Source organism: Diorhabda sublineata, unplaced genomic scaffold (genome assembly GCF_026230105.1).
Source record: "Diorhabda sublineata isolate icDioSubl1.1 unplaced genomic scaffold, icDioSubl1.1 Dsub_64, whole genome shotgun sequence".
Taxonomy (NCBI): Eukaryota; Metazoa; Arthropoda; class Insecta; order Coleoptera; family Chrysomelidae; genus Diorhabda; species Diorhabda sublineata.
In genome coordinates, this window is record NW_026614287.1 from 24630 (window position 1) to 37967 (window position 13338).

A 13338-nucleotide genomic window follows, 5' to 3' on the forward strand; every position below is an offset into this window, starting at 1 on the left:
GCGTAAGTGCGTCCTGTTTGCGTGGTGTTCCTTGCTTGGTTGTTCTCCGTCTTTTTCGGGTGTTTCGGGCACCCTTTGTAGTTTGCGGGGTGTTCTCCTCCGCAGTTCTTGCAATTCGGTTTTTCCGTCTTGCTGAGCGTGCATTCCGCCGCTCTATGCGCTCCCGCGCATCTCACGCAGTGCACGTCCATGTTGCACGTGCTTTGTCCGTGATGGAATCCCTGACACCTGTAACATTGTACAGGTCCGTCGTGCCTTTTTTGTTCTACCACACTTATTTTTGTGTGGCAGAGGTATCTCAACTTCTTATAAGTTGGTTCTTCTTTCGGTTCTATTACTACCATGTATATAGGTAGTAGTTTTCGTGTGTTGTCCTGATTTCTTTGAGTACGGCTTGTCAACTGCCATACTTTCTTCGGTCTAAGTCCATTTTCCTTCAATTCCTCCTCTACCTCCGACACTGGGGTGTTAACAGCAAGTCCTTTTATGACGAGCTTCCTCTCCTTTTCTTCATTGAGTAGGTATGTATACCACTCAATTTCCTTATACTCGCTCAGGAGCATCTTCATCTTGTTAAAGTCGTCTTTAGTCGCCGTCGTTATTTTGCCCGTGTGTATTCCCATTTTACACTGGGCATCGATTTTCCTTTGCACTAGCTGTTTGCGTAGTGCTGTCCACATCAGTGGGGATTTTAAAATTATCGGAGGTGGCCTTCTCTCCGGTTTTGTCTGTTTCCTTTGTTCGTCTTTTTTTATTTTCTCCAATTCTTCTTGGATTTGATTGTCCGTTGATGTTTCTTCTTCTTCGTCTGAGGATTGTTTATCTGCTTTTTTTCTTTTTTTTTTGTTCTTCACTTCCGTGAAGTCTCCTTCCATAGGGCAGTCTTCGATTTGTGTACGTTCTTGTATTTTTTTCTCATGAGTTTTTATCTCATCTCTCAATTCTACAATTGTGTCTGCCAATTTGTAGTTATCGGCATTGTTTTCTTTAATAATGTCCTCTAAGGACTTAATTTGCTTGTCTTTAGCAATTAACGTTTGTTCATAATTCCTCATTCTCTCTTCGAGGGATTTAATTTGCTGTCCCATCTTCTCAACCAGCGCTTCATAATCAGCTTTTTGCTGAATTATGATTCTGGATAATTCAGTTGTTTTCTCCTTATTCTTGGAGTTTTTAGGCTCCATGCCTGTTGCTCTCGGTCCCGGTTTTCCTATTTTGGTTTGGTATCTAAAGTTACCTAAAAGAAAAGTTTAAGCCGTACTGATAAGTACGGCTGTTTCGAAAAAACGGATAATTCCGCACAATCAAATATGTGTTGATAAACACAATTCTTTCATGCAGAAATGTTTTTTAGCATTATAAATAAAAGGCTGTGTCAAGGCACAGCTACCTGCTGAAAAAGAAGGAAAGTTTTATCAGTATCTCACCTGAGTCCGCTTTCACCTCACTTCACTGTCACACTTGTTCACTCGTCGAATTCTCGGAGTCCACTAGCCCCCGCAGTTAACAGCACTTATGTCCATCTCTTTTATATCAACGTACGTAATTCTAATAGGCTCCACCCTTCTACGTTTGCGCATTTGCTATAATTTCATTGGTAGGGCATGTTAATATAAATAGATAGGTCGAGTGTAAATTTTTTGTTTAACAGTTAGTTTCGTCGCATCGGTTGCGCTTCATAGTTTTCAATTGACACAGTTCTATTTTTTTTTTTTTTGAAAAAGAAAAATATATATATAAAAAAAAATGTCTGGACGTGGTAAAGGTGGTAAAGTAAAGGGAAAGGCAAAGTCTCGCTCAAACCGAGCTGGATTACAATTTCCTGTAGGACGTATACATCGTTTGTTGAGAAAAGGCAATTATGCAGAACGAGTCGGTGCCGGAGCTCCAGTATATTTGGCAGCTGTTATGGAATATTTGGCAGCCGAAGTACTCGAATTAGCAGGAAATGCTGCTAGAGATAACAAAAAGACCCGTATAATTCCAAGGCATTTACAATTAGCCATTAGAAACGATGAAGAATTGAATAAATTGTTGTCTGGAGTAACCATCGCACAAGGTGGTGTTCTTCCTAACATTCAAGCTGTACTTTTACCGAAAAAGACAGAAAAGAAAGCTTAATTCTTTATTAATTATATTATTTTTCTTTATTTTATCGAAATACATATGCATAAACCGGCCCTTTTAAGGGCCACAATTTTTTTTATTTTTATATATATATATATAAAAAGAGATTATAATATAGTTAAATTTTATATATATATATATATATATATATATATATATATATATATATATATATATATATATATATATAGAGCTAGATAGATTTATTGATTCGTTGATTTCTCTATTTTCTTTGGTTGAGATAGAAGAGATTCTCGTGTAACGTACTGTTAGATAAAAAAAAAATAAATAAATGTCCTGATATATAAGAAAACTTATCATCTGTAATAATAACTGGAATTGTGGTTGGTTAATGTGATTATTTTCAGCATCGTTAATAATAACGTTCGTACTAGAAATAAAAATTGCAAATAATGAGATGAAGATAAATAAAAGTTCCTCTACTCGCTTATGTTCTTATCTATATGTATGTATGTAGTGTATATGTATGTGCGTATCAATAAATGCGAGGTTGTTCTTATATATAAGAGAACAAACTAATGTGTAAGTTATTTATTTTTTTTTATTTTCATATTCAAGCAAAATATGTTGTGGTTCTGAAAAGAACCGTTTTTTTTTTTTTTTTTTTTTTGTATATATACATATGCTATGGGAAGAATGCGATGGAGGACATATTCTTCTACTTCAAATATGAAAAATGAAAATTAACCACCAAAACCATATAAAGTACGACCTTGACGTTTTAAAGCATAAACAACATCCATAGCCGTTACCGTTTTTCTCTTAGCATGTTCAGTATATGTTACGGCATCTCTAATAACATTTTCCAAAAACACTTTCAAAACTCCACGAGTTTCTTCGTAAATTAATCCCGATATACGTTTTACTCCTCCACGTCTAGCTAATCTTCTAATAGCAGGTTTGGTAATTCCTTGGATATTATCACGTAAAACTTTTCGGTGTCGTTTTGCACCCCCTTTTCCAAGTCCTTTACCACCTTTTCCACGACCGGTCATTATTTTTCTTTTATTTTGTTTTTTCTATATACCTAAAACAATCCGATGATAACTTCGAAAAGACTTCAAAATACTGACCTAAGAATTTTCCCTAATCTCTTTATAATACCTATCGGCTCCGCCCATTAGAAAAAGTACGCACCAATCCCAGATTAGTACTCCGTAATGTTGGGCAAAGCTATAAAAGAAGGTCATAAATAAATTTATCTCCAGTTGCTTTCTTAGAGCGCTTCGAGAAGGTCGCAAGTACGGATTAAAGGACTGCTGTATAATCGGTCACTGTTTTATTTTAGAAAACACACCGGTAAACGCAGGGTCGCCTACTGCGATTAAAAATTCTCGCTGACAAAGAAACTCGTATTATTAGTGTATACCATTGCAAAAAATGCCCCTTTCGGGGCTTTGTTGCTCTACCTACCTGCCCTTTTCGGGGCTTTTTTTTATAATGAAATAAACCCTTTCGGGGGCAAGTGTTTCAAGAACCAACGTGAGTCCTAGGATCAGCCAGTTTCAGGTGAATATTATTTTCATTTTTATAAAACACTAACAGGCAATCAAAAGGGTCAGGAATTCTTTAACCGGGGAGGAAACTCCCTCCGGCAGTGAGTCCGCTGTCGGCTTTGATAGCCAACTCTTGTTAGGTACTAACAAAGGATTTCAATTCTCGAAATCCTTATTTCTTATCCTCACTTGATCTGACTCTATCGATCTTTTATTTCACCTATTTCACTTTTGAAAATGCCCCGAGTACCCCGTTCCCCCATTCAAACCCGAAGTAAACCTGTTTCCACCATCGATGAATTCCCACCACTCCCTACCAACCCCAATTCTCCTTCTGAGGAGGAAACCTTTGCAGAATTGGTCGCAGAATACTCGCGGTACAGTCCAAATCAATTCACCCAAATTCGTAATGCCATTGAGTATATCAAACGGAAATCACTCGAGAATAATAGAAGCTCCTCACCAGCACCATCTGCGGATTCCTATGCTTCTAGGGTCTCGCAGAAATCGTCCAACTCTAAATCCCAGCGTGTTGATTATACCCGACAAGGCGCGATCCCCAAAAACAAAATTCCCCCTCTAAATTCCAAGTCAATCTCAATACCTCAAAAGCCAAAAAAAAATACCCAAAATACCACTAAACCCCAGGCACCAAGTCAAACCCAGACTCCCAGAACCCACCAACAACCCCAGACCCCCAGAACCCACCAACAATCCCAGACCCCCAAAACCCACCAACAATCCCAAACCATCACCCAAACACTCAATTTGAGAAACCTCCCAACTAAATATACCTCACAGAGAGAGCTCTACAATCTCCTCAACACGCAAGAGCTGTTGAGGGGACAAATGAGCTTTCTCAAAGCTAACCCCAATGGAACCGCCCTCCTCAAAATTCCTTCCACGTTTCATCACGAAACGTTGGCAAGGAAAATCCGTTACGCCATAGGCGACGAGAAAATCGTCGTAATCCCGATAAACCCTCCCCAAAGAGCCCAAAAACCCCTCACCACTAAAACCAAAAAAACCACCTTTTCTCTGGTCTGCAAGAATGTAGACCAATCCTACACCGAAGAAGAGTTCCTGGAGATCCTCTCTATCCTGAAACTCCCTGTCCTTAAAACTTGGAGAATTATAGCTAGATCCACGAATAAACCCACATCCATGTTCCGAATTATTACAGATTCCGAAACCGCCTACCATCACGCCCTAACCAAGGGTATTAACTTCCACGGGCTTCCGCACTACTGCGAAGCCTCAAATTCAAACACCATACCCGCAGTCCCCAAATACTGCAACCGTTGCTCATCTACCGGCCACTCCGCAGACACCTGCAATGCCAAACCTATTTGTCCAACCTGTGGTGCTTCTGGTCACAAGCCAGAAAAATGCCCAAAAGCTAACTCCCCTACCTGTAAAAATTGCGGCGGACCTCACCCCGCCTTCCACCCCCGCTGTCCGAAAAGGATTGAAACTCCGAAAGCCCCCCAGGATACAGCCCCAGTCACCCTAGAAAAACCTCAAACCCCTTACGACCTGTCTACTGACACTAAAATCCTAATCGAAATCCTGGCAACAACAATAATGAACGCCATCCCTACTTCTCGGGCGCTAGTAGCCGAAACGCTACAACGCCTCATTCCCCCTTTTTACGGTTATAATTGTACCGTAACCAGCGGCGTGGGTAACCGCATTCATTTCGCTTTCACCCAAAAACCAAACACGTCCCACTGAAAAAGTGTAGGTTTAGCCCTAGCAACGCCATTTATGTCAATACTGACATAACCCCCATTCCAAGCCGCCTAAATGACCTCCAAGCCCCTTCTAACTGATTCGATCCATAGAATCAAAAATTCCGTTGCGAAAGGGACCCTCCTCATCCTTCCTCAATTTCCTCAATAATAGCTCCCATATCAATCAGATAAATTCCTACCCCCAACACCCACCCTCATTTTCATCCATCGTCGGAGTTGCAGGTTTTCTGCGGTTTCCCTGCAACCTGGAGAACCGATTCTCCAGACAAATGTCCGACGATAGGGAATAATACAGCCGCAGCTGTACCCGCCCACCCCCAATTAGATTAAGAAAAAACAAAAAATAAACAAAAAAAAAAATATATAAAAAAAAAAAACCCCCCAAAAAAAAATATAAAAAAGAAAAAAAAAAAATCTTAACAAAAAAAAAAATGTAACTGCACCGCTAGAAGCAGCCGAGCAAGCACTTCCCAACTAAATATCCCCACACCCAGCCCTGCAGAGGAAAAAATTCCTATATCAGGGCCTAATGCAAATCATAACCAAATTACCAAAAAAAAAAAAAACCCTTCCTTCCTAATTTTTCACAACGAATCTCTCTCTCTCTCTCTCTCTCTATTTATCTCATTCATTGTGTGTTTATCGAGTTGCTATAGCGGTTTAGTATATTGACATTTCTTATATACTTACAAAAAAAAAAATAAGATGGCTCGTACTAAACAAACTGCTAGAAAATCGACTGGAGGGAAAGCTCCTCGTAAACAATTAGCGACGAAAGCCGCCCGTAAAAGCGCACCAGCTACTGGTGGAGTAAAAAAACCTCATCGTTATAGGCCAGGTACTGTAGCTCTTCGTGAGATAAGACGTTATCAAAAGAGTACCGAATTACTTATTAGAAAATTGCCGTTTCAACGATTGGTTCGTGAAATAGCACAAGATTTTAAAACAGATTTACGTTTTCAAAGTTCAGCGGTTATGGCTCTCCAGGAAGCTAGTGAGGCTTATTTGGTAGGTCTATTCGAAGATACTAATCTGTGTGCCATTCATGCTAAAAGAGTCACCATTATGCCCAAGGATATCCAATTGGCTAGAAGAATTCGCGGAGAACGAGCATAAATACAAATTTTTTTTTTTTTTTTTTTTATATAAAATTACATTTTATCTATTTGATTATAATAGATTTTTTGTTTTATATATATATTGTAAGTAAAAACGGTTCTTTTCAGAACCACAAATAATTTAACATTTATGATAGTAGTATAATATTTTGATATAAATATAGGATGTTCGTTTGAAAACATTGAAATATAAAAGAAGGATGTGATTGTTGATTGGGTAAAGAAGACGCACGCACGCACGCGCACACACACACACACACACACACACACACACACACACACACACACACACACACACACACACACACACACGCACGCACGCACGCACGCACGCACACGAGATAGAGAAAATTATTATTTTTAACTAACAAATTTTAGACAATATCGACATATAATAATTGAAAGTTTATAAAACAGATTAGATCTACTATATCGTAGGTAGGTCGAGACAAATCTAGAAGGTGGTAACAACCTACATTACATCGATCGATGAAAATGTTATATATAACATAACATATCAATTATTGAACCGAAATTCAAAAAATTCTTGTTTCATCAAAACAAACATTATTTGTTTTTCATTTTCTTCATAAATAAATGAAAAAATTGTGGCCCTGACAAGGGCCATTTGTTATTATTGTCGATTGTCGTCGTACCCATCATCAGTCCGATAATACTTCTCGATTGTTGTACTATCTTTCTGTCAGAAAAAAAATATTCTTTTTATTTCTTCTTTTTAGGAGCGGCGGCGGCGGCTTTTCTTGCTTTAGGAGAGGAACTGCTAGCAGCTGCTTTCGCAGTTTTAGGTTTTGGTGCTTTCGGCTTTTTCGTGGGACTGCCTTTATTGGATTTTTTTGCTTTAGTAGGATTCTTCGTTTTAATTTCGGATGATGCGGCACTGGCTGTATTGGTAGCGGCGGCGGCGACTCCTCCTTTAGCCGAAGATTTTTTATCTGTTTTTTTGGCAACTTTAACGCCTTTCTTATCAGTAGTTGGTGTTGTTGTTGTCGAAGTTTTTAAAGAAGCCGCTGCTGTACCTGTCGTTTTTTTGCCTTTATTAGATTTCTTAATACTTTTCGATTTATCCACTCCTCCTCCTGCAATAATAGCATTTCTTTTTGCAGCTGTTACAATTTTTTTGGATTTAGTTACGCCTGGAGTAGAAGCGGCTGTTTTCTTTTTCTTTTTGTCAATAGCATTCGTTTTAGCCGAAGTACCACCAGTCGAAGTTGCCGAAGCTAACTTGAACGATCCGGAAGCTCCTTTACCTTTAGTTTGTACCAAAGATCCCGATACTACAGATGCTTTCAAATATTTTTTGATGAATGGCGCTACTTTTTCTGCATCAACTTTGTAATTGGCAGCAATGTACTTTTTAATTGCTTGTAAAGATGAGCCTCCGCGTTCCTTTAAACCTTTGATCGCATTGTTTACCATTTCCGAAGTCGGTGGATGAGATGGTTTGGTCCTAGGATTTTTAGCTTTTTTTTCCTTTTTATTTATTGGAGACGACGAAACCTGCGGTGAATTAGACGCAGACGTTGCGGTTACAACCGAAGTTTGATTTTCTGTATCCGCCATAACTACTAACAAACAACCTTGAGAGTTATTATATCGTCGATAAACTACACTAAACTGATATAAAAAAAAAAAAAAAAATATTGGATGTACTTTTATATTTAGTTTTATAAAATTTCACCTCTCTATATACTTAAAAGTATAAAAGACTTTTAATTTTTCGCGTGTAATGAGTTACAAGAGGAGTCATTCAAATAAAGCGGACGGAAGACTGAACGAACGAATAGAACTAAGTTAAAAAACGAACCTCATAAACCAAACCAACCTCAAAAACCTTGGTTTCTTCGAGATTTTCGAATCGAATGTAATGAAAAAAATTGACAAATAACTAACTAAGGTATACTTCGAACTTTCGCCGAAGTTTTACTATAATTTAATAATTGCTAACAACGTTTGTTATTAAAAAAAAGTACCACTTAAAAATGGTTAAAAATTTATTTCCGTCGATGCTTAGCACTTTAGATATAATTTCGAAATTAAATAAAAGTCCTTCATAAAATACAATGAATGTAAATTGAAACGTGTCTATTCACAATAATTACAAATATTTAAAAATATCAAAACGAATTGAAATAATACCGCAATTATCATTTGAACGGTGACATGTCTACCCTGATTTACGCGACACGTTTCTACTATATGTTCCCAACTAATATATTATTATGAGTATTTTTCAATAACAATGTGTTCCGACATACTAAATATAAGAATAATATCAAATTTCAATATTGGAACCCGCGTATATTTCATTTTAGATATCGAATGGTGGGTGAGTGGTAGTAGCAAATTATAATTATTACAATAAATTGATTGACTGATTAAATTTTCTTTGAACGAGCTACTTCGCTCTATTCGCAACTATGTCTGTCTATTACAATATTTAATATTTTATCCGACATTTTTTATTCTTTTTTACATTGTATAGTATATTATTTTAGGAAATGAACATATTTTATTTAAAATTTCAAACCAATTTGAAAAGAAAAAGAAAGTGTTTATAACATAATTTCAAAGACGCCACAAAAACTACTTTGACAACGGCAACCGACCAACCGCTTTGTATGTTTTATCTTACCGACGGTCGGGTTTTTTTTTTGCCTTTAGCCGACAGTGAATTAGTATATGAAACTTTTTTAAACAAAAGCGACGTTAGAAAGTTTTTTTATATATATATATATATATATATATATATACATAATTTTCAGTTAAGTGGAATATCAATTGAATTAAAGTCAGTCAGTCGTTCGTTCGTTGTTATCATATATAAATAAAAAAAAGTAGTATTGTGGTTCTGAAAAGAACCGTTTTTTTTTTTTTTTTTTTTTGTCGATGTTACCATTTAAGTAAATAAAATAAAAAATTTTCGGTCAATATAGTAGATGTGTTATACTTATTATTTAGAACTAGTATATTTGGTAACGGCTTTAGTTCCTTCACTGACTGCGTGTTTTGCTAATTCTCCGGGAAGCAATAATCTCACTGCAGTTTGAATTTCTCTACTTGTAATTGTTGAACGTTTATTATAATGAGCCAATCTGGATGCTTCGGCGGCGATTCGTTCGAATATATCATTAACAAAACTATTCATTATACTCATAGCTTTACTCGATATACCGGTATCAGGATGAACTTGCTTAAGTACTTTGTAAATGTAAATAGCATAACTTTCCTTCCTCCTCCTTTTTTTCTTTTTATCGGCTTTCGAAATATTCTTTTGAGCCTTTCCGGCTTTTTTCGCTGCCTTTCCGCTAGCTTTTGGTGGCATTATTTCTCTTGAAATAAAATAAAAACACTCGAATGACGTACCGTTTTTATCGAAAAATGGGTAAAATTAGCAGTTAACACACACACACACACACATTTCCCTTGAGACGAGCCCGTCCCTCTAGACATCCACCCCCGGATAAATCCACGAGTGGGTGCGAAGAAGAACATTCCAACCACCCCCTGTCACTTCCGACAGGTCCTCATCCTCTCTCACGTCGCAGTTTCGCGTGTAGAATCCCTCCTCTCCCCTTAGGTCTATGGGAGATTCTGGGATGTCTTATCTTTTTATTAAAGAGATTAGCCTGTTGGCTATACACTCTTGGCTTCTTGTTCTGGACGTCTTCGTGTGTGTGTGTGTTTCGCGGCCTCGGGTAAACCTCTTCCTACCTCATGCCGATAGGAAAAGATCTAATCCGAGTGGTCCTTCGCCTTCTCTATAGCTGTCCCCGATGTATAACTCTACATTTCCTTGTGAAATGCAGAATTACCGTGTCGGGGGGTGTCCTCTTGTGGTTTATTTTTGTTGGGCGATAAGTGTTGCTATGAGTATCTGCATATTTTGCAACATACTCAGTAGCTCCGGTGTTTTTTCTTCTGTCTTCGTTGTTTTCTTCGCAACTTGTGCGTAAGTGCGTCCTGTTTGCGTGGTGTTCCTTGCTTGGTTGTTCTCCGTCTTTTTCGGGTGTTTCGGGCACCCTTTGTAGTTTGCGGGGTGTTCTCCTCCGCAGTTCTTGCAATTCGGTTTTTCCGTCTTGCTGAGCGTGCATTCCGCCGCTCTATGCGCTCCCGCGCATCTCACGCAGTGCACGTCCATGTTGCACGTGCTTTGTCCGTGATGGAATCCCTGACACCTGTAACATTGTACAGGTCCGTCGTGCCTTTTTTGTTCTACCACACTTATTTTTGTGTGGCAGAGGTATCTCAACTTCTTATAAGTTGGTTCTTCTTTCGGTTCTATTACTACCATGTATATAGGTAGTAGTTTTCGTGTGTTGTCCTGATTTCTTTGAGTACGGCTTGTCAACTGCCATACTTTCTTCGGTCTAAGTCCATTTTCCTTCAATTCCTCCTCTACCTCCGACACTGGGGTGTTAACAGCAAGTCCTTTTATGACGAGCTTCCTCTCCTTTTCTTCATTGAGTAGGTATGTATACCACTCAATTTCCTTATACTCGCTCAGGAGCATCTTCATCTTGTTAAAGTCGTCTTTAGTCGCCGTCGTTATTTTGCCCGTGTGTATTCCCATTTTACACTGGGCATCGATTTTCCTTTGCACTAGCTGTTTGCGTAGTGCTGTCCACATCAGTGGGGATTTTAAAATTATCGGAGGTGGCCTTCTCTCCGGTTTTGTCTGTTTCCTTTGTTCGTCTTTTTTTATTTTCTCCAATTCTTCTTGGATTTGATTGTCCGTTGATGTTTCTTCTTCTTCGTCTGAGGATTGTTTATCTGCTTTTTTTCTTTTTTTTTTGTTCTTCACTTCCGTGAAGTCTCCTTCCATAGGGCAGTCTTCGATTTGTGTACGTTCTTGTATTTTTTTCTCATGAGTTTTTATCTCATCTCTCAATTCTACAATTGTGTCTGCCAATTTGTAGTTATCGGCATTGTTTTCTTTAATAATGTCCTCTAAGGACTTAATTTGCTTGTCTTTAGCAATTAACGTTTGTTCATAATTCCTCATTCTCTCTTCGAGGGATTTAATTTGCTGTCCCATCTTCTCAACCAGCGCTTCATAATCAGCTTTTTGCTGAATTATGATTCTGGATAATTCAGTTGTTTTCTCCTTATTCTTGGAGTTTTTAGGCTCCATGCCTGTTGCTCTCGGTCCCGGTTTTCCTATTTTGGTTTGGTATCTAAAGTTACCTAAAAGAAAAGTTTAAGCCGTACTGATAAGTACGGCTGTTTCGAAAAAACGGATAATTCCGCACAATCAAATATGTGTTGATAAACACAATTCTTTCATGCAGAAATGTTTTTTAGCATTATAAATAAAAGGCTGTGTCAAGGCACAGCTACCTGCTGAAAAAGAAGGAAAGTTTTATCAGTATCTCACCTGAGTCCGCTTTCACCTCACTTCACTGTCACACTTGTTCACTCGTCGAATTCTCGGAGTCCACTAGCCCCCGCAGTTAACAGCACTTATGTCCATCTCTTTTATATCAACGTACGTAATTCTAATAGGCTCCACCCTTCTACGTTTGCGCATTTGCTATAATTTCATTGGTAGGGCATGTTAATATAAATAGATAGGTCGAGTGTAAATTTTTTGTTTAACAGTTAGTTTCGTCGCATCGGTTGCGCTTCATAGTTTTCAATTGACACAGTTCTATTTTTTTTTTTTTTGAAAAAGAAAAATATATATATAAAAAAAAATGTCTGGACGTGGTAAAGGTGGTAAAGTAAAGGGAAAGGCAAAGTCTCGCTCAAACCGAGCTGGATTACAATTTCCTGTAGGACGTATACATCGTTTGTTGAGAAAAGGCAATTATGCAGAACGAGTCGGTGCCGGAGCTCCAGTATATTTGGCAGCTGTTATGGAATATTTGGCAGCCGAAGTACTCGAATTAGCAGGAAATGCTGCTAGAGATAACAAAAAGACCCGTATAATTCCAAGGCATTTACAATTAGCCATTAGAAACGATGAAGAATTGAATAAATTGTTGTCTGGAGTAACCATCGCACAAGGTGGTGTTCTTCCTAACATTCAAGCTGTACTTTTACCGAAAAAGACAGAAAAGAAAGCTTAATTCTTTATTAATTATATTATTTTTCTTTATTTTATCGAAATACATATGCATAAACCGGCCCTTTTAAGGGCCACAATTTTTTTTATTTTTATATATATATATATAAAAAGAGATTATAATATAGTTAAATTTTATATATATATATATATATATATATATATATATATATATATATATATATATATAGAGCTAGATAGATTTATTGATTCGTTGATTTCTCTATTTTCTTTGGTTGAGATAGAAGAGATTCTCGTGTAACGTACTGTTAGATAAAAAAAAAATAAATAAATGTCCTGATATATAAGAAAACTTATCATCTGTAATAATAACTGGAATTGTGGTTGGTTAATGTGATTATTTTCAGCATCGTTAATAATAACGTTCGTACTAGAAATAAAAATTGCAAATAATGAGATGAAGATAAATAAAAGTTCCTCTACTCGCTTATGTTCTTATCTATATGTATGTATGTAGTGTATATGTATGTGCGTATCAATAAATGCGAGGTTGTTCTTATATATAAGAGAACAAACTAATGTGTAAGTTATTTATTTTTTTTTATTTTCATATTCAAGCAAAATATGTTGTGGTTCTGAAAAGAACCGTTTTTTTTTTTTTTTTTTTTTGTATATATACATATGCTATGGGAAGAATGCGATGGAGGACATATTCTTCTACTTCAAATATGAATTATAATACTAATAGCAGGTTTGGTAATTCCTTGGATATTATC

At 37.2% G+C, this 13338-nt stretch overlaps 1 protein-coding gene across 1 annotated transcript in view; it reads right to left on the reverse strand.

The window, feature by feature from the left end:
• LOC130452298 (nucleoprotein TPR-like) overlaps positions 1–13338 on the reverse strand; it is a gene marked incomplete at its 3' end in the record, with an annotated part of 49505 nt that overhangs the window by 18081 nt on the left and 18086 nt on the right. Inside the window, exons 4-6 of the mRNA XM_056791535.1 lie at positions 11980–12067; positions 11383–11721; positions 899–1237 (exon numbers count right to left, since the gene is read on the reverse strand). Coding sequence (XP_056647513.1) covers positions 899–1237; positions 11383–11721; positions 11980–12067 — 766 coding nt within the window. The remainder of the gene's footprint in view (positions 1–898; positions 1238–11382; positions 11722–11979; positions 12068–13338) is intronic.